The sequence below is a fragment of the Podarcis liolepis genome, assembly GCF_965112155.1.
Source record: "Podarcis liolepis genome assembly, chromosome: 7".
NCBI lineage: Eukaryota > Metazoa > Chordata > Lepidosauria > Squamata > Lacertidae > Podarcis > Podarcis liolepis.
Window position 1 is genome coordinate 19,237,626 of NC_139561.1, and position 20,549 is coordinate 19,258,174.

A 20,549-nucleotide genomic window follows, 5' to 3' on the forward strand; every position below is an offset into this window, starting at 1 on the left:
ATTCTTGCTGATCACTGGCTATGTGGGCAAGGGCTGATGGAAACTGGAGCCTCACAGTATCTGGAGGGCCACAGGCTCCACATCCCTGCTTTAGGAAACAACTGCTGCTAACTAGGCAGCTCCTATGGATAGGGTATTGCTGGTTTTAACTGTTAATACTTAGCCTTTTCTTTGCCTATTATTCTTAACATACTAAACCATTCTTGTATCTTTTTTGTTTGTCATTAATATTTAGAAGTCTCAGGAACTGGGAAGAGGGGAATGAACCGTGAGGGTGTCCCCGGGAAGAGTCCGGAGGAGATGTATATTCAGCAGAAAGTCAGAGTCCTGCTAATGCTTAGGAAGATGGGATCAAATGTAAGTATTGCAGGCAGCCTTGTAGACCCTCACAGAAGCTACTAGTTCAGCATAATTTGTACTAGCCTTCTAGAACACCATGCCCATGTTAGTTTTTTGTGGCACTCTAGGGGTTTAAAGAGAGCTAGCCATTTTCCAGTTTCCAAAACCTTTCTTGCTTGCTCACCTCAAATTGATTCTTTGTTGTACGGGGCAACTTAGAGGGGTAACTTTTGTGACTAAGAGCCTCCCTACATTCTTCTATAGCTTTCCTTAGGGACGCGGGTGGCGCTATGGTCTAAACCACTGAGCCACTTGGACTTGCCAATCAGAAGATTGGCGGTTTGAATCGCCATGATGGAGTGAACTCCTGTTGCTCTATCCCAGCTCCTGCCAACCTAGCAGTTTGAAAGCACACCAGTGCAAGCAGATAAATACTGTAGGCTACCGCCGTGGTGGAAGGGTAAATGGCATTTCCGTGCGGTCTGGTTTCCGTCACGGTGTTCCGTTGCACCAGAAGCGGTTTAGTCATGCTGGCCACATGACCCGGAGAGCTGTCTGTGGACAAGCGCCGGCTCCCTCAGCCTGAAAGTGAGATGAGTGCCGCACCCCATAGTCACCTTTGACTGGACTTAATCCAGGGGTCCTTTCCCTTTTTTACCTGTAGCTTTCCTTAAAGGTTCCAGTTTCTCTTGAGCAGATAACTTTGAATGTGGTACCTTTATCCCATAAGAACAAAAGATAAGCTTTGCAACTAGATCAGACTGAAGGACCACCTAGTCCAGCATCCTGTTCTCACAGTGGCCAACCAGGTGCCTAAAGGCAGTCCACAAGGACAAAATGAGGGCATTTTCATTCTCTCACTTGTGATCCCAAGATAATAGCTATGATGACTAATAGCCTAAATTCTAGAAATTATTTTGCAGATACTACATCTAGGTTTCTGTAATTTTTCTACCTACTCCATTTTGAAAATTAAAACTGTAAAATGTAAAATGAATGTATGATATCAATAGAGGAATACATAATTTCAGTTGTGCATTCTTAAGTCATCTGCTGGATATATGGACGCTTGTATAGAGTCTACTTGGGGACTTGTCGGGGACTACTCTTTGGCTTATTTCAACACATAATAGGCTCTCTTGGTCATTGGAAGCCAACCGCAGAATCAGGGTAGCAATACTATTGGGCGGCGGGGTTGGAGGAACTTGGGGAAGAAAATTCAAGTGCAACAAAATATTACTTCCCGTGAGCTTAATGTATTTCAGAAAAATTCATTTATCAAGGGAATGCTTATTAACACACCAGAGATACAGGAGTTATCTCAGTATTCATTGTATGTTAGAAATGTTGCTTAAAATGTTCCCTTAAATGTCCCCCGCCCCAAACTCACTGGGCTTATAATAAATAATATTTTGTAGCACCTGGATTTTCTTCTTTTCTCTCTCTGTCTCTCCTTTTTTAAATTATTGGGCAAAGTAATTTCATTTTACATTGCCATGTCTAGATGAGTAAAACAGTAGCTGTCTCCAAATTATTTTTGATTTCGTGGGGATCATTTAGTGTGGTGTCCATTTAGTGTGGTTTCACAAAAAGGGGAAGTTGTTTTTATGGCCCCTTCTTGTGTGACTGGAAGCAGGTACAAGTGATAGTAAGGAAAACTGAACTGAACTGTGATGAATTGTACTCTGAATAGTAAATAAGCACAGACCCTACTGCTGAATTTCTATTTATGGATTTGCTTTTCTTTGTCCTTGTACAGTTAACCACCAGTGAAGAGGAGTTCTTGAGAACGTACGCAGGGGTAGTGAATAGCCAACTTAGCCAACTTCCTCAGCATTCAATTGATCAGGGTGAGTAGCAGGGGAAAGGGAGACATGTAAGCTTTCCAAATATTTATTGGTATAAGTGGTCTTTGTGGAACTGGATTTAAATTTATTTTAAAGCTACAGAATAGGTTTGTTTATATTATTCTACTTAGGAAAAAAGTAAATATCTGGATAGACTTGTTGAAATAAAACATTTTCTATCTAGCATCTAAAATAAAACAGTGAGGATGCCTGTCTAATGCTCATAAGCAGGGAGTTCCAAAGCATAGATGCTACCATGTTGAAAGATCAAGACTCAGGAAGGGAAAAACTTTGTGCTCCCTGTGCTAAAATAAATCCAAAATCAGCAAGAAAGTTAACACAATTTTTTGCCAAGAAAGAAAGCTAAGTCTTGTGCCCCCATAAATTTGTCAAACATGATTCTATTTGATTGTATTACATTTGTCTGCTGTTGTTTTTGTGGGAAGGGGAAGGAGCAGAGGTCTATGTAAGATGCAGAAGATGAAAATTCAGCTTTAATGATGGATGAAGTTCTTTCTAAAAACCCTAGAGATGCTTGAGGAACAAAAAGCAGCATAAGCCACAAGGGCTTCAAATGCTCGATCCATCAGCAGGGGAGTTCACTGGAGGACAGTAGTAGGTTCCAGGCTCCTGTATGATGGAACTTGGGTTTTGATCATTTTCTTGGCCGTGAGCTAAGCTGCATCTGTAGTCGCAGAAGGAATTCTTAATTCTGACTCCACATCTCCCCTCTTTGGTATTAGCAGCCCCCTGGTGACATTGTGACATTAATTGTTTTGGTTTCCAAAATTGGGAGTAACCCTTGGAGTACTCTGATGCCTTCTGTTAGAAGGAGGGAGGTTACAAATCATTTTGTTCTTGGAGCATTATTCCTCAAAAGCTCTTGAGGGTGGGGCTCAAGGATTCCCTATTAAGGCATTAAACCAAAATTAAGATACTAATGTAGAAATGTATTAATTTTGATGCCAATGTGAGTCTTGTAGCTTGTGGAAATGTTAATGGATGCACAGCTGGTAAGATATCTATGATCCCCCAAAGGTTGTACAGAACAAGCTGAAACATCCATTCAGTTGGCAAGTACAAAAAATATAACATGGTTTGGTCATACATTGCCCAGCTTTTCAAGCCATAGTTTAGCAGCTGAAAATGGACATTGGGACACACTTGCTACATCCCTTCCTTGGCATGCCAGTCTTGCTTAGGTCAAGTTCCCTATTAAGTCCAAAACAGAATTGATGTCAGTTTACTAACTTTAAACTTTACTAAAGGTTACTAAATTTAACAGTTTATACATGAACTAAGATCCCTGTTTGTGAACTAACATTAAACCACAGTTCTCCATTTTGTATGTTTATTAGTGATTGCAAACTGCTGGGGAAATTTTAAATTGAAATACAGACATGTTGAATAATTATTTTAATTTGTCATTCTAAAGTGTGATAGAATATTGAGAACTGGCTTATGCAGTTCAGCCCTCCAGATGTTGAACTCCAGCTCCTATCAGCCCCAGCCAGCATGGTCCATGGTCAGGGATGGTAATGCATCTGGAGGGCTGGAGAAGCCCTCCCACTGCTCTAAACCAAGACCATCTTAAACCTGCAGAGCTTCACAGGAACAGCTCTTGAGAACTTCTGCTGTAGGAAATCACTGCTTTTCTCATTCTTATTCTGTGGACAGGAGAAGAGGTAACCATGGAGGTAATTAAATAACATCAAGTATATTCCAGTGTCTTAATTAGCCAAACTGAAATTGGTTGTCTGAATGGAGAGCTTCTCCACTAGATGGCAGTAGCTTCCTATAAAAACCAATTTCAGAACCTCTAAGATGCTTGAATTTAAAATACTCCCATTTCCCCTAGAAAATAGTGTCTATTTATCTCCTACCACCCTACCCCTATATCTTGCATCTAGGTGTCAAAGGAAATTTTAAAATCTGATTTGCAAAGCCTTTGATGTGCATCAAAGATCCATCTAAATCCCCTTTGGGGCTGGGTATTAATTTAATGGTTCCTCAGATCCTGACCGTGGAGTTCCACATTCTCCTGAATCCAGCCACATTTCTAAATTTGCAAACTCAAACTTTCATAGCTTGATCATACATGAAGGTTTTGCTTTTTTCCATTTAATAGAAATTCTGCCTTTTGCATATTCTGTTCTCATCTGGACCAACTCCCTGCCTCTGCAATGGCAAACACTGTGGCAGTTGCTCAGCTATGCCTTTGTTGACATAGCTAGAAAGCAGTGAGATGTATGCTGAAGACTGGTTCAATTTCTAGTCCCTAGGCCGGAGCAGCCAACCTAGTGCCCCCCCCCCGGGTATTGTTAGACTACAACCTCCATAATCTCTGACCATTGGCCATGCTGAGCTGATGAGAGTTGTAGTCCAGCACCACCTGGAGGGCACCACTTTGGCTACCTCAACCCTAGAAAATGGTAACTGGTTGCTGAGTGGCAAATCTTGTCTTCAGGTAGGGTTAGTTTGTCACTTCACCCAAAGACATTGGTCTCTTATGTGCAGAATAGCCACGTTAGATGATCTAACGTCGGTTATGCTGTTCAGTCTTCATTCTTTAACAGATGGGGTGCACTCCCATTTCAGTGTGATTTAGACATTTGCCAAGTATGTTGGCAGAAAGGATTTGGAGATGCTTTAAGTTCTGTGGAGGAGTTCAGAGTGGGAATAAACTGCATGGCTGTCATAGAAACATGGGTGAAAGCTGGAAAGCTCTAGAATTCCCTACCTTGCAATCTGGAAGTGCCGCATTGAAAGTGATGTTAACAATTCACTGGAAGGTAATTAGCACAGTACTTCTCAAAACGCAAGCTGTTCCTCTTAGAGTCTTTGACACCAAGGGATATTTTGAAACCGAACTCCAAGGTTTGTTCTTCGGCAGGGGCTCAGAGGTATGAAAGATCTGAAGAATGGAGGCCTTAATCTGTACGTACATGCCTGAGGGAATGTTGGCCGCCTTCTTTCTCAGTCATCTGTTTTGATCTATTCTGCATTAGTTCCCCGCCTATTAAAGAAGGAGCAAAAGCAGCAGCTCTTGAGGGTTTGTGCTAAGCTGCTACTTGTCAGATAAACTGAAAGGCGTTACACTCTTGAAACGCTCTGTGCAAATACAGTTGGATGCATCTGGGGTTTTTTGCTTTTTAAAATGAAGAGGTTGCAGTTAGGTTGTGCTGTTGGTTATTTGCATAATGAGACTGGAAAGCAGAATCTGTGTGGTCATTAAAGTAGGACCTTGGTGACTCCACCACCACCGTTTGCTGCAGCAACCGTGCCTTGTTGGTTCTTGGAGAGAGCCAGGTCCCTTGGGGAGCACAGAGCTGAGATGCAAATATACTCTGTGCAGATAGGTTGATGGGCTAGGCTAGGGGAGCCACTCAGCCTGCACTGTGAATTTTGTGCAATATTCTTCAACCCTAAGTCCTCATTTGGTGTTGAACTGTGACTCCCCATCATCCCCAGCCAGCTTAGCCAGTGATCAGGCATGATGGGAGATGTAATCCTACAGCAATGGTGGACCCAAGGTTGTAAAGTACTGTTTTAGGGGAAGAAAGTTGCCTGAGGTTTGAAAGTAGACGGGGGTCAGATAAGATTTGGATTCAGGATTGTAATACTTTGTTTTGCTGGGATGCCTTGCATTGTTCTGTGTGTTCCTTCCTGCTAGCGCACAGTTTGGATCTTCTTTTTTGCACATGAACAAAGGAAAAGGATACTTTGAAGGCTATGGAGGAAGGTTTGCTTTTAGCAACATTCTGTCAGGCCTATGCAGTTGTTCGACATTTTCTTGAGTAACCAGTCATGTTAATGATTGTTCTGCACTCTCTTTAATGGTGTGTGTGTGTGTGTGTGTGTGTGTGTGTGTGTGTGTGTGTTTATGTTTATGTTTATGTTGCTGAAGACTGTCGTGATACGTTATGAGAGGGCAGGGTATGAATACTTTTATAAAAAATAAATAAACAAACATATGTTTTGTGTTTTCACCACTCATCCCCAAAATGTTATAGATGCATGCCAGAGAAACAAAGGTGCACTGATTTGAAGCTGTTACTGAAAATGTTCCCAGCAGCTGCCTACAGAATTGCAACGCCTCTGGTTAGAGAGCCGGTACGGGGTAGTATAGTACATCCTCAATCTGTGGCCCTCCAAATGTTGTGGTACTCCAACTCCCATCAGCCCTAGCCAGTGCAGCCAGAGATCAGGGATGATGGGAACTGTAGTCCAACAACATTTGAAGGGCATCAGTAAAGTGTTGGACCAGGGAAATGCTTGGTCTAATTTTTGTTCTTCCATGAAACCTGCTGAGTGACTAGGGGCCATTTGCTCTCTTCTAATCGCAGGGTGGCTCTGAGATGGGAGAGTCCTGATCTCCTTGGAGGAAAATAAATAAATAAATAAAGGGTCATTTTCAAAAGGCAGATTTGTAGCCTTGGTTCTAAAGAGGTAGAGAAGAATTTAATAAGGGAGTTTCAACCACATAAATCATGCTATAGAAAACACCCTAACGTCGGATCATCTTTACAGGAAGCCAGATCACATTATAAAATTGCTCCCCTCCCACCTATTATTGTGATTCCATTATTTGTCACATCTGCCTTTTTCTAGCCCAGACACAGTTGGTGTGAGTCACTCAACATAGCTTTGGGGCATAATTTTGGAGTCTGCCATGGAATTGAGCAGCTCAAAGAGACCTGTGGAAACTGGGACTTGCTAAGATGAATCATCTAATGGGAATCTTCACAACTGGCTTCCTACTTGGTTTTGTCTGTTCACAAAATCTGTGTTCATGCTGAACAACAGACATATCCACTAGTGAATGCAGCATCTAGTGAGCGCCTACAGCTTTGTCTGCTGTTCAACGCTATAAACCGGTTTCCAAACCTTCAAGGCTATTTAATTTCTTTTTAAAAAGGGATAAATGGCAAGAAAATATGAAAATATTTCCAGAGTGGAAGCTGTGTCACCCCAGTATGGTTCCCCTTTATCATATTCATACCCCAACAATACAACAACAAGAATCCACCAACAGCATACAAATCAATATGGCTAGCCTGATCCAAAAATCCACCCCCTCACACACATAAATAAATCTCACTACAGCCAACCACACCCTAGGCCACCCCAACCTCTCTCATCACCAAGGAAATATAACAAGCGAATAGTTAGAGAACTCATCCAAGTGACGCTGACACAAAACCCCACACATAGAAGGATAGAAGCATTACTACCCCACCCCACTAACCATACCCCTCTCCCCCCCTCTTTTCTTTCCAACCTACTACTGCATGCAACACAACAAATGAAACTGATCCATAGAAAACACAACTTGAAAAAGAGACGATGCACGTATTTTTAAAACTAATAAATCTTTAATAATAAAAACCAAAAAAAGAAGGAAAAGACTGCTGCACTGAGACAGAATCCCCCTTTTCCTGCCAAGCAGCTAATTATTGGAATAAAAATGGTAATGATAATAATTTTTATTATTTGTATCCCACCCATTGGACTGGGTTGTCCCAGTCACCCTAGGAGGGCATGCCTCTTGGAGGTAGTTTGGAGAGCATTGTTTGGGCATGCAACTGCAGAATTAAACAGGTTTAAGGTCTGTTTTTTTGTGCGCCACTTGAACTCGGTTCTTAACCTTGAATAGTAGAAGGATGTTTGCATATCATGTGAACAGTCCGGTAGCACTACCATCATGCACCACAAAGTAAGGAAAATATAAGAAACTGGTTCCTAGATGCATGTTTGAGCTGAAGGTGGTTCCTGGGTTTGAAAAAGTTGAAGACAATTTGAGAGTAGATACCAGAGACCTTTGTAAGCGGGCAGGTTGAATAGCAATTGGCCAATGAGCATGTGTGCAGAATTTTTTTCTAGTTCCTTTTCATGCTACTGAAAGTGTCAACAATAATGTTCATATAGATTCAGCTCTGATTCCCAGGCATTTGGCAAATATTCTGCTTGCTTTCCAGGCTGTGATGTGTTTTCCTTTCCAAAACCATATTCATTGTAAAGGTTACCTGTCTGAGCTATGGACCTATGCCCTTACTTTCTGATGTTTGTTTACCTCCTAGCCATGGCAGAGTTCCTCTGTTTCTCTTTTGGCACCATTTATTAATAATAATTGTTGTGGCCTGCAAGCAGTTTGCTACTCTTGCTGATCAACTGGTGAATTTATCACACTAGTTTCCTTTGCCTTTGGGGGAGCAACAAGTGTATTCCCTTTGGAAATAAAATACGAGAAAAGCAGATGAATACACCATAGCTAGAAGGTGCCATTGTATTGCTGGAGAACCAGACAGGGACTGTAATGAAACCTGAGGCCACTATAAAAATCAAAATTTGGTCTGGCAGGAGGGAGAGAGGAAGTAAATTCTGCTTGGAACTGTAACTGCAGACACAGCTTCAGGTCCTGCTGCCTGGGAAATAATATTCATGGTTCACCAGTTCAGATTCACAGCAATAGTCCTGTGGCAACAGGCTCTTCCACTGCCTTGTGCAAGCTATTTTTCATGTTAAGAATTATGCTGGACCACACAATGCCTTTAAATATTTTTTTCCTGTATAGACTTAGGGCAGCTTAATGCAAGATGAAGAGTTAAAATATCTGTGCATGCACACACATGAACGTAGAACAGTCTGGTTAAGCACAAGTCCAGATGATTTTGCCAAGAACAGCTTTGCAAATAGGTCTGTAAAAAATTATATAAATAGTAGCCCACCTGCTCCCATGTATCATTGGCAGTCATTTGTGCCCTAAAAGTAAACAACTGTTCCACCTGATCACCTGGAAGCAATTTCTTAGTCTCCACAGGCAGTTGGCTATTTATAAGCTTGGCTAGGGGTGAGTTGATACTCTCATCAGTGAAGTAGCCAGCTATCTTAGGCTCTGCGCCAACAGCTTTGTTTGAACAAGCTGCAACTGAAGCCTTCACTTCAGCCTGGGAGTGATCTTAGGTTCACTCCTCCTGTGAGTTGTTGGTGTAGTAACTGGTGTAGATTCCTCAACTGCTGTATGAAATGTTGGACTGAATTCTCAATCTCCAGCAACCCAGTCAGCATTTATTTCTACAGACTGGTTATTTTCAGCATTGTCATTTGCTGCTTACCTGGGACAAATAGCAACAGTGCCCCACCACCTCCCTTCTGATCTTAGGCTTTGCTTTTTTACTTCTTCAAGAATATACCAGACCTCACAAGCATCATCTGAAACCCTTCTTGTGTGTCCTATTTGAGAGAGGCTTAGAGGGTGCCAGTAAGGGAGAGGGCCTTTTCTGTTGTCACACCACCAGCAGTAGCGAAATGCTCTCAGAAGTGAGACATAAACCTTCCTGGCACTGACACTGACATAGTTTACATGCCAGGTGAAGATTTTCCTTTCCACCTAGGCGTTTGATGGAATTCACAAAGTTTTTAAATTTGATTGTACATCACCTGAGTCTGCTCCATGTCCAGCTACTCACACATAAAACAAACAAACAAATAATCAACCACACAAGCTGCTTACTAAGCACAGGTTTTCAATTACCGTACTTTTCTCTCTATAACATGCGTGTTATTGAGCGAATGTGTGGTCCCTGGAGCCGACCCTCCTGAGCGCAGAGGCAAAAATCAGGCAAAAATCCAATTGCGAGCGTCAGGGAGAAGGGAGCTCCGTGAGAGAGGAAGCTGTTGCTTTCCTGCATTCTGCCTCAGGGTCTTACTGCCCACCCTCTTTTGTTTCGGTTGCTGTTTGCTCAAACGGAACAAAGAGCAGGCAAATCCCCTCTCCTCCAGGCAAGCAGAGGGGAAAGGAAAGGACCGTGTCCTTCCTTCTAATTCCTCTCCGTGCTCTGGTGCTGCTGCATCCAGGGAAGCATTTTAGGGACTCGCAGGCAGCCGGAAAACAGGCAGGTGGAAGAGAGAGAGAGAGGGCTGGCTTGGGTGGGTGGGTGTGGGAAAACTTTTTGCCTTCCTTTCCTCCCTCCCGTTAAACCCCTCTCCTGCATTCTTAGCCAGCTGCTTCTCTGCACACCCCTCTCGTGCTCCTTGTCCCTTCTGTGTTTTTCCTTCCCTCCCCACTTAAAACTTGGTTACAAAGCATGGATCCACATGGATCCTCAGGATCTTTGCATTGGGTCACCCCAAATTCACAATCAGATCACATAGCATGTCCATGGCTACAGCCTGCACCAAAAAAACCACACACCCACTGTTGCCTGGGGCCACAATGGTGCAAAAACGTGGTTACAAAGCACAGATCCACAGGGATTCTCAGGATCTTTGCATTGGGCTACCCCAAACTCACTATCAGATCACATGTCTGTGGCCACAGCATGAGGCACAAAAATGATACATCCACTGTTTCATTCAGAATCCCCCCCCCCCTGTTTTCCTTCTCTAAAAACGATGTGTGTGTTATGGTCAGGTGCGTGTTATAGAGCGAAAAATACGGTAATAGGCAACCTCATCTCAAATTGCCACTTCTGGCCCAAAAAGGGTTTGCAAATCAGGTCCGCTTTCAGAAAATGGGATGAGGCAATAAACTTGTTTCTGAACTGTGTTGCTTCACACTGCCTTTTGTGACTCCCATTAAGGGACCATCTTCTATGCTAGAAAATTTCTCTTCTCACAGAAAACTGGCATGTTGAGTTGAAGACTAAGCTAGAAACTTTTTCCCTTACATATTTCTCTCTGTATGGCAGAGCTGCCCACATGCAGCCCAGTGGAACAGTTTTGGTTGGATCTACTGCTTAAACCTCATTTGCACAGTTTGTCTCCTGAAAAGAACTTCTTGTAGCTCAGTGAATTAGGTTTAACTGGGTACTGACTACTTACAAAACTTGATTACCTTTACTATCTTTTTCTAAAAGGTTTGCTTTCAATATCTAAGATAGACCAGTTGAAGTTACTGGGCCTCAAAGGGTTATATAAATAGGTCTACCCTAAGACAGACTACAACCTTTAATTATTTCATCTTCACCTAAGATTTTATTCCAGATGATTTGGGTTCTTCAGTGAATGATGGTACTTAAGAAATTAAATAGATGCCATTCATTTCTGCATCTTCCTCTAGCTTCTTTGTGTAATTTGGCTATAAATAATCTAACAGTGGAAATCTTCCTGTCTTCTGTGCAGCTGGAGATTTCTTGGGGTGTTGCTTTGTAAACTTCTGCTCTGGCCACTGTAATCTGTAATAGGGCAAAGAAAAGAAAACTGATTTGGGCTGCTGAAATTGGCAGTGGGGGTTTTGGAAGGCTGGGAGGATTATCTTGAAATAAGTCCCCTGTGCTTACATAAGATCCACTAGAGATTTTCTTTCCTCTTCTTTTTTAAAAAATGGGGTTTTGGAAGAGTGGGGATTGGGATTGGGATGGGGGAGGAAGAAGCATCTGCTGTCTGTTAGATAACTCTGTTCATCTATTTTGTGGGCCATGATGTCATCTGTTATCTTGTTGTTGCTAGGAAACCCTGCTTCCATGGAATTTCCACACCAAAGGCACCTCTGGGTTTAAAAGTAGTGTACATTAGAAGAAGAAGCCTGCTGCTTGGATCTCCTGCCTTGTTCTGCCTTGCTCTTTTTGGTTGATTTCCCCCCTTTCCCCAAAAGGATGTGATTCTAGTAGAACCTGCATAGCATCTCTCTCAGTCTTAGCTCTTACTACGAAGGAGCTACTAGGGGCCTTTGATCTGATTCAGCAGGGCTGCTCTTATGAACCCAGCAGCATCATATTTGTAACAAGAACAGAGTGTCCTCTGTCACCTTTGAGCCCCTTTGTGGACTGGAGCCAAAGCAATAAAATCAGACTGATCTACTCCCAATAAGCAGCTGTCTGTGATAAGTCAGCATAGCAAGAAAGATAGCTGAAAGTGGACAGCTCCACTTTGTTAGTATATATTTGGACTCTGCAGGAAAATGGAACCCACTTTCTACTACCCCTTGCCTTTCATGAACTTCTGATTTCATTGTTTCCAAATCTCTCTCTCTCTCTCTCTCTCTCTCTGTGTGTGTGTGTGTGTGTGTGTGTGTGTGTGTGTGAGAGAGAGAGAGAGAGAGAGAGAGAGAGAGAGAGAGACATCGCCCACCATACAATTGGAGTAGCCTGCAACACTTGAAAGCTGGTGTCTCAAAAAATATCTGCTTTTAAGACAGGTTCTGCAGCTACCTCTTTGGAATTCATCATATTAATAATTTTCTTTTCAAATGCACCCAAATATCAAACAGGTATGGATGTTTTTCAAACACTAGTGTTGTCTAGTCCATAAATTTTGACAAAGGATAGAATAGCATCAGAGGATCGGTTATGACCCTCAAGGTAACAAATTGACGCAAGGTTCTGTACACAGAGAGTGTAGCTCTTGATGCATTTTTATACTTCCTAGCCTTCTAAGAAGTTCAGAATGGCTTACATTATTATCCTTGGGACTTGTGTAAGTAGGGCAAAGAAGTAAATGAATATAGAAGATCTGCCACAATAGTTAAACCACAAACAGAAACTGGTCTTACATTGAATCTTCAATTTTTGACTTTTTAGCATGCCTTTTTAACTTCAGTGGAGTTTGTTTTGTTTTGTTTTGTTTTGTTTTGTTTATTGTCTTTGTTGGATCTATCCACTGCAGTTTGACTAATGAGTGGGATTCACCTAATAAGCCCCTTGTGTTTGTGAATGGGGATTCCTCACCTCCCACTCTGCAATCCCTCCCACTTCAAATTGGCATGGGTGCCGGTGGGGATAACCCCAAGCAGTGAGGGGGAGGGAGATCATTGCATCCAGTAAACTGAAAAGCTTGTGCAGATGAAACATTTATAACTGTGCTACATTGAATTCCACCCAGTGACTTCCAGGAAAATAACTTGGGCTCCAAGCTCTCTAGTTTAATTTGGAACTAGGACACTGATCTTTCAGTGTAATTTTGTGTGTTTGAGATTTGTACCTCATCCTGTAAAAATGAGAATTTAATAGTCCTTCACATGATTGAGATGTTTTCACTAACTAATAGGTGTTTTGCAGAATGCTTGAAAGATTACTGACTTTATTTTTTTAAAGCTCTTTTTAAAGACTTTGCACTTAATTTATCTCAACACACTAATCTCCTTAGCTTTCTAAAGCTTCAGTAATGTTTGTCCAGACAGTGGTTTCTTCCAGATCCTTATTCCTCCTCCACTTAAAAGATGGAGGCGAAAGAAAAATAAGATGCATACAATTACTATGACTCTTCCAAAATGGAACTTATATGATACAAGTTGCAAAGAAAATACAAAAGAATTCAGTTTTAAATTTCATTCAAGCCAACATGGTTCTCAATCCAGATTATAAACTTTTAACTGCTCACTCCACAGTTATTTCCCTTAACAGAATCAATGAATATTGGTAACATCAAGATTACTGACCATGCTCCAGTGGAAGTGACCATAGGACTGAGCAATGAAATCCAAATCCATTTAACCCTATTTTAGAGACCAATCAACTATCTAGATAAAGGATAGCAGAAACCCTACAATTCTATTTTAAGGAATACAACAATAACAGCACCAATTCTACCAGCCTTGGGGAAGCTATGAAAGCAGTGACAAGAGGTGTATGTCTCAAAGGAAGATCATATATTAAACCTCTTCAACAATAACCAAACTATAAATGGAAATTACTGATCTGCTAACTAAATATAAAAGTTCAGGTTCAAAACATCTCGGAGTAATTGAACGAAGCAAGATATAGACTAGAAATTAATAACACACTAGTCAACATCTTATAAGTGAAACAACACTTTTATCAATATGGAAGTAAAAACTCTAGACTTTTGGCAAACAGATGTAAAAAGAAAAAATCTAGGTCTTTATCTTTTAAAAAGTTCCTCCAGGTGACGCCCTTGCTAAGTCTTTTAGAGAGACTGCTCATACATTAAGGTTGAAGTCACCCCCTAGTGTGGCTTCTCCCTTTAGCAAGTTTATTGAATTTACATAATGCCAGACCCTCAAAGTGTCCCTATTATCCAGGGATGTCCCTGATTCAGAGAAGCCATCCCAGTTTTTGATTTGATCCTGGAATGTCCTACTTTTCCATAGGATTTCCCTATTTTCATTGGATAAATGTTGGAGGGTATAGAGTTATCCAACCTCCAAGCTGCCTGAAGGCAATCCTGTATAGGGAAGGGTTTTTTTCAAATGTTTAATGTTTTATTATGTTTCTATATATGTTGGAAGCTGCTCAGAGTGCTGGGGCAACCCAATAAGATGTGTGGGGTATAAATAGTAAAATTATCACTATGCAATGGGACATCCCTATTGTCATTGGAGAAATGTTGGAGTGTATGTAATACCTTTTGAATAAAATGAAGTTGCTTCAGACTTGGTGCATATACAGATCCATTCATTGTCCCATTAGTTAAAAACATATCTACCATTATTGGATTTCAGAATTGAGTGAATTTTAAAGGTTATTCCTTTGCCAAAAATGACTCCTACCTCCTTGTCCTTTATTTGAACCTGGTGCTGTCACTTGGTGTTGAAACCAAGTGCCACTGAGGATTTTACTTCCCCTAGGGGACTTGTGAATCTGTGAGTTTCTTTTTTATAGGATCACTAATTCCCCTCGTGTTTGTGTGGTGTTCAGGTTTTCCCTTTTGTGCTACTAACAGTTAGTAAATTGTAATATATAATAAACATTATAAACACGGATCTCAGGCTTCCAGTCAGAGGAACACATTTTTCCAAATGATGTGTTCCGATACCACCACCTCCCACTCTTTTTCCGCTTTCCCCTGTGAACACTCATCACCGTCCCACCACCAATCTCCAGGCTCTGAGCCTTCTTCTCTTGGTGGCTCCTCTGCTGGCTCCCACCATTCTTTTGCATCCAACCAGTCCATGACACTTAGCAGCCGTGCTTCCTTTCTAAATCCAAGTGTACTCTATTCTGACCAAAATGAGCCTGTGGGTGGTGGGTCTGTGAGTTGCTTTCTCTACTCATAACTAAAGCAACTTTGCAAGAAATAAAACTGTTGTCATAACCATCTCCTTACTATTGATCTCTGCCCAGGGGCAATGCATTGCTTTGAACTAAGTTGCCAAAAGATAGTAACTTAATCTTCCATCAGCAAAAACTGCAAAGTGGCTTCCTTGAGTGTCTTTCAGGAGGAAGAAAAAACTTGAGTCTGTTGATGTGTTGCATTTGGAACTGCTCTCTGTGCTATCTAATCCTTTTAACCAAGAGGCTTCAAAGAAAGCCTTATTAAAGGAAATAATCCGTTCATGCAGGCCTAATTAGTTTGTGTGGGGCCAAGGGGGAAAAATGCTTTTGTGTTATCAGTTGCACTTGAATGGCAAAGATCATTTTTAAAACTAAAGATCAATTGAAGGCTTAGCTAAACATCCGCAGCCATGTGGGTGGGGACTCTTGGAAAGCATGCCGCTTCTTAATTTGATTCTGATCATTGCTGCTAGAGGATCTGCAGATGAAAGTACCAGCAGCTTCCTCTGTGTCAGCCTTGGGAGGCCAGAAGTTCTGCAGCAAATTAAACATGGCACAGACATTCCCCATAAGACCACCTTGCTGTCCAGAAGCCTGCTTTAAAGAGGGGCTCAAGGCTAACTAGATGGATCATCTTTCTCCTCCTGCCCCATGTGTCCTAGAGCACCATTTCTTAGCCTGCTGGGCTAGAGATTACTAGTGGGCAGTCGCCTGCCCCCTAGCCAATGGCAGCCGCTCTCTTCACACATGCTATACATGCATGCATGGGAGCAGGAGATAGTGAGTGAGGCTGTATCATACCAAGTTAGAAGGGAAAGAAGGAGAGGACAGGGTAATAGAAGAGAGGGGATGGGGAGGGAGGGAGGGAGGGAGGGAGGGAAGGAAGGAAGGAAGGAAGGAAGGAAGGAAGGAAGGAAGGGCAGACCGAGAGAGAGGGAAAGGAGAAGCACATTGGGCTTCTGGCCCCTCTGCTTCACATCTCTGCTTATACCCCCACCCCAGTCCTCCTTCCTTCCCATGCAGTCATTTGCCAAGCCAGAAGCCGCTCCTCCATTCTGTAAAGGAAAGAACTGGTTTTGGCATTGAAGTGAATTAGAAAGAGAGAGGTCAATCTTTTAATAATAATAGCAATAACTATCGTATAATATAAAAACTGGGAATCAAGAGGAATAGAATAATAAGAGGGAAATTATTAGAGGAGGAAGTGAATGTAAGAGCAGGAAGAGAGATAAAGGAACTATCAGTTTGCAGTTGAAATAGGGTACAAGTGTGAAAGGAGAAATGACCTGAAATGAAGTAAAAATATTTTGAGGTCCTCTTCTCCCCTGGAGCCTCTGAAACAGCAATTTCTGCCTAAAATTGAGAGTCTGAGTCACAATATGACCAAATTCAATGTTTTCCTTAGCTTTTAAGAAGGCTGAACTATGGAACCTGCTGTGCCAAATAATTTAACTGTTTCCAAAGAGGGGAAATGATTGTGGTAATAGCCGACTGATAACGTCAGACTCTGCCTCCACCTGCTGCTGTTTTGTGACTGACTTCCGCCCTGCACCTCATTTTGTAACTAGTCATGTCGATAGTTTTTAGCCCTCTTAGGTGGGTCCTGGGAGTGGAAAGTTCTGTTGTAGATCTTGGCCATCCTGCACTGCATTCCCAGCAGTGCACAAAAGTGGCTTAACTACCAGATGTGCCAAATCAAACACCTCAAGGAATGGGCACAGCTGGTGCACTAAATTTAACTCTGCAAATGCATTCTTGGCCACTGAAGAAACCTGGGCACCCATGCTCAGGACTGAGTCTAGATGTATGTCTAAACTGCGAACCTGGGTTTTCAGGAGGAGTTTGACTCCATCCAGCACAGACTGATTCCTTATTCCCTGTTCTCCCTTCCGACTGACCAAGATCACCTCTGTCTTGTCTGGATTAAGTTTCAATTTGTTCACTCTTATCCAGTCCATTACTGATGATAGACGCTGACTTAGAACCAAGACAGCTTCCTTTGATTTAGGTGTCATCAGCATACTGGTGACACCAAACCCTGAAACTCTGGACAACCTCTCATGTAAATGTTAAATAGCATGGGGGACAGAACAGAACCCTGAGGGACCCTGTAGGCCAATGACCAAGGCATCAAGCAGGTGTCCCCCAGCGCCACCTTTGGGTTTGCTCCTCCAGGATGGAACAGCCACTGTGCAACAGTGCCTCCAAGTCCCATCCCAGCAAGACAGTCCAGAAGGATAACATGGCCAGTAGTATTGAAAACCATCAAGAGGTCCAGCAGAGCCAACAGGACACACTCCCCTTGCCCTGTTCCTGGCATAGGTCATCTACCAAGGCAACCAAAGCCGTCTGTGACCTATAACCAGGCCTGAAACCAGATTGAAATAGATCTAGGTTATCGGTCTCCTCCAGAAACCCCTGAGCTGAGATGCGACCTCACACTCTAGTACCTTGTTCCAAAATGGGAAATTGGAGACTGGCCAATAATTTTCCAGTACAGTGGAATTCAGGGAGGGCTTTTTCAACAGAGCTCTTACAACTGCCTCCTTTAGGCTCACTGGAATCCTGCCTTGTTGTAAGGATGCATTGACCAGAGGGGCACCCCCTTGCCAGCCCTTGTGCAGTGATCTAGCACACGTGTAGCTCTCACATTTCCAAGGATCCTGTCCACATCCTCAGGCTGTACAAATGGAAAAGTATCAATTTATGCTGGACAAGCAGAGGCCAGAGTTACATCCACTGGACCTGTATCAACTATAGCATCCAAATCAGAAAGGATCCAAGCAATTTTGTCAGCGAAGTACTGAACAAATAGTTCACAATAGGTCATCAAGTGGGTGCAGTTTACCTGTTTTATGGAATGGTAGCTTGTTAGGGTTGATGTAGCCATTTGGAAAGCCAACTTGCCTGTATTGTCTTCCTAAGTGGGGAGAAGGCTGTTTGTGCTTCCCCAGATTTTGATCTTCTCATCTCCCTAACAGGACAGGCTGGTTGCATACAGACTGCAGCAAGTTACCACTTGAAGACTCAGGGATTGCACTCATCCAGGGACTTTCCTATTGGTGTGGTTTCTGGAAGCAGTAAAACATTCCATCCCCATATTACTTCATAAACGTCTTGCTATAAAAGAAAAAGAACTAGGAACTTCCAGTCACAGGCCACTGGAAGATAGGAATAAGGGAATTTTACCAAGACAGCAAGGACCTTGTGTAACAGCAGGTGTGGTGAAGTGGACTGAGACAAGTTGCTTCCCTGTAATTAAAATGCTGCTATTATTATTATTATTATTATTATTATTATTATTATTATTAATTATTATTATATTTATGTTTATGTACTAGCTCCCTGGGAGTTTGAGGTTAGCATACATAGCATAGTCTCCCTCTTTTATCCTCACAACAACCCTTGGAGGTAGGTTGGGCTGAGAAAATGTGCCTGTCATCCCACAGTTAACCAGTTATTTTCAATTCTAAGTGGAGATTCAGACCTAGGTCTTTGCAGTTTAACAACACTAATCTTGTAGTAGATAGGTAGCCGTGTTGGTCTGCCATAGTCAAAATAAAAAATTTTTTTCTTCCAGTAGCACCTTAAAGACCAACTAAGTTAGTTCTTGGTATGAGCTTTCGTGTGCATGCACACTTCTTCAGATACACTGAAACAGAAGTTGCCAGATCCTTCTATATAGTGAGAAGGTGGGGAGGGGTGTTACTCAGAAGGGTGGTGGGAATGGGAGATAGGCAGATAGCTGGGAGAGCCTGTTGATGACTCTTAACGACTGTAATAGGTCTTACAGGAAAAGGCAAGGGGTGAGAAGGTGAGAAATGGTTTAGTCATGTATAGTGAGATAAGAATCCAATGTCTTTGTTCAGCCCAGGTTTTTCCATTGTTTTAAGTTTGGTAATGAGTTGTAATTCAGCAGCTTCTCTTTCCAGTCTGTTTCTGAAATTCCTTTGTAGTAAAACAGCTACTTTGAGATCTTGTATAGAATGTCCTGGGAGATTGAAGTGTTCTCCTACTGGTTTCTCTGTTTTGTGATTCTTGATGTCAGATTTATGTCCGTTTATAAAAAAAATTTTTATTAACACTAATCTTGTACACCACAACCACTCCAGCAAAGCTAGGAAACCCAGTAATTTATAAGTATTATATATGGATGATTTGAGGAGGAAAGCAAAATAGCTAGCACTATTTAACCTTGCCCTGTAGTCCTTTGTCTCATATTCAGCATCACTCAACAGAGCTAGTAGTGAATTTTCTAGCCAGTGGGACAAAAGGATCAACATCTGTTCTGCATATGATACAAGGGGGGAGGGTTTCGAATTAGGGAGGAATGGGAGGATCACTGCTGGCTTGTGCATGCCAGGTCTCTGATCTGTCATCTTTGCTATGTTCTTTTGGATTTCTGAGTCATTTAACACTTTCCGTCATCTTTAAAAAGAAGCACCTTAGCTCGCTCTCAGAATGCACTGTAGGTTTTAATTATAATCAGTGTTTGGGAACAACATTGATTCCTCTGAACACAAGGTGAAAATAAGGTGTTATAACTTGCATTTAACACTCTCTTTCTCTCAAAACCTTGTAGCCAATCATTTGAAAGCTCCTCAAAGCCTGCAGACAAACAGTGATAAAGAATAGTAATTATCTGCCCTAATAATGGGCATATTTCTCTTTCCCCACAGCCCCTCCTAGCTTTAGGGAAATAGATCTCCTCACAATGCAGGAAACTGGCTAGCATGTCTTACTCTTTGTCTAAGCAAATAAAACCTACCTGTCCAATAACATCCCATTTTTTGCCTTTCCTCTACAGGTGCTGAGGATGGGGTGATGGCATTTTCCAGATCGGAGACTGAAGACAGACGGCAGTAGCTTGAAGGGCTGTTGGAGCAATTCAGAGCTGGAGCAGGGCAAATAAGCTCTAGGAAATCGAGGAAGATGGCCGGACAATCATGAGTTCCTTTGCCCTCCCCTGATTTTTTTTTGTCTTGTCCCGTGGTAGCCTTCCCCAACCCACTGAATTCAGTTTTCCTGTTACCTGACCACCTGAATGCATTTCACAGCCGTCTGTTCTGTATGCCCTGTTGGTGGGTCAGCAAGGCAGTTTAAATCAAGGACAACTCTAGGAATGCTTTCATGATTGGCTCCCCCCCCCCCAAAAAAAAAGCGGACTCCGATTGGCTAGCTAAAGGAAGGAAACTTGACCAGTGGAAACACTCCCCTTAATTTTTAATTTTGTATTTTTAAGAATTATTGCTGACATCCTACTTCTAAAAGCCTTCAAGCTCTGGTGCTTATTTAGGTCATGCTTGTGTGTGTTTTTGGAGAGGGGTGTGGCTGTGTGAGACTGGAAATGGACTGTTGCTGCTGTTTGCAAAATGAGTGGCTTTCAGGTGTTTTGCTGACATCAGTGTTT

General features: G+C 42.2%; 1 protein-coding gene and 1 long non-coding RNA gene across 2 annotated transcripts; one reads left to right on the top strand and one right to left on the bottom strand.

The window, feature by feature from the left end:
• The first annotated feature begins 241 nt into the window (after positions 1-241).
• CTNNBIP1 (catenin beta interacting protein 1) lies at positions 242-20,280 on the top strand. Its single transcript, XM_083513371.1, has 3 exons — positions 242-357; positions 2,099-2,189; positions 19,947-20,280. Exons 1-3 carry the CDS (start codon positions 262-264, stop codon positions 20,003-20,005), a joined length of 246 nt encoding a protein of 81 aa, XP_083369497.1. The 5' UTR covers positions 242-261; the 3' UTR covers positions 20,006-20,280.
• Positions 11,135-11,623, bottom strand: LOC310711443. The gene is made up of 2 exons (XR_014528437.1): positions 11,468-11,623; positions 11,135-11,362 (listed from the first exon to the last, which is right to left on the bottom strand). It is a non-coding gene; the product is annotated as an uncharacterized lncRNA (long non-coding RNA).
• Positions 20,281-20,549: the final 269 nt, after the last annotated feature.

What these genes read in the sequence shown, in the direction of transcription:
- CTNNBIP1 (XM_083513371.1), top strand. Translation starts at nt 262, where the DNA reads ATGAACCGTGAGGGTGTCCCCGGGAAGAGTCCGGAGGAGATGTATATT. An exon ending in TTAGGAAGATGGGATCAAAT is followed by an intron (nt 358 to 2,098) that starts GTAAGTATTGCA and finishes GTCCTTGTACAG; the next exon opens with TTAACCACCAGTGAAGAGGA. An exon ending in TCAGCATTCAATTGATCAGG is followed by an intron (nt 2,190 to 19,946) that starts GTGAGTAGCAGG and finishes TTTCCTCTACAG; the next exon opens with GTGCTGAGGATGGGGTGATG.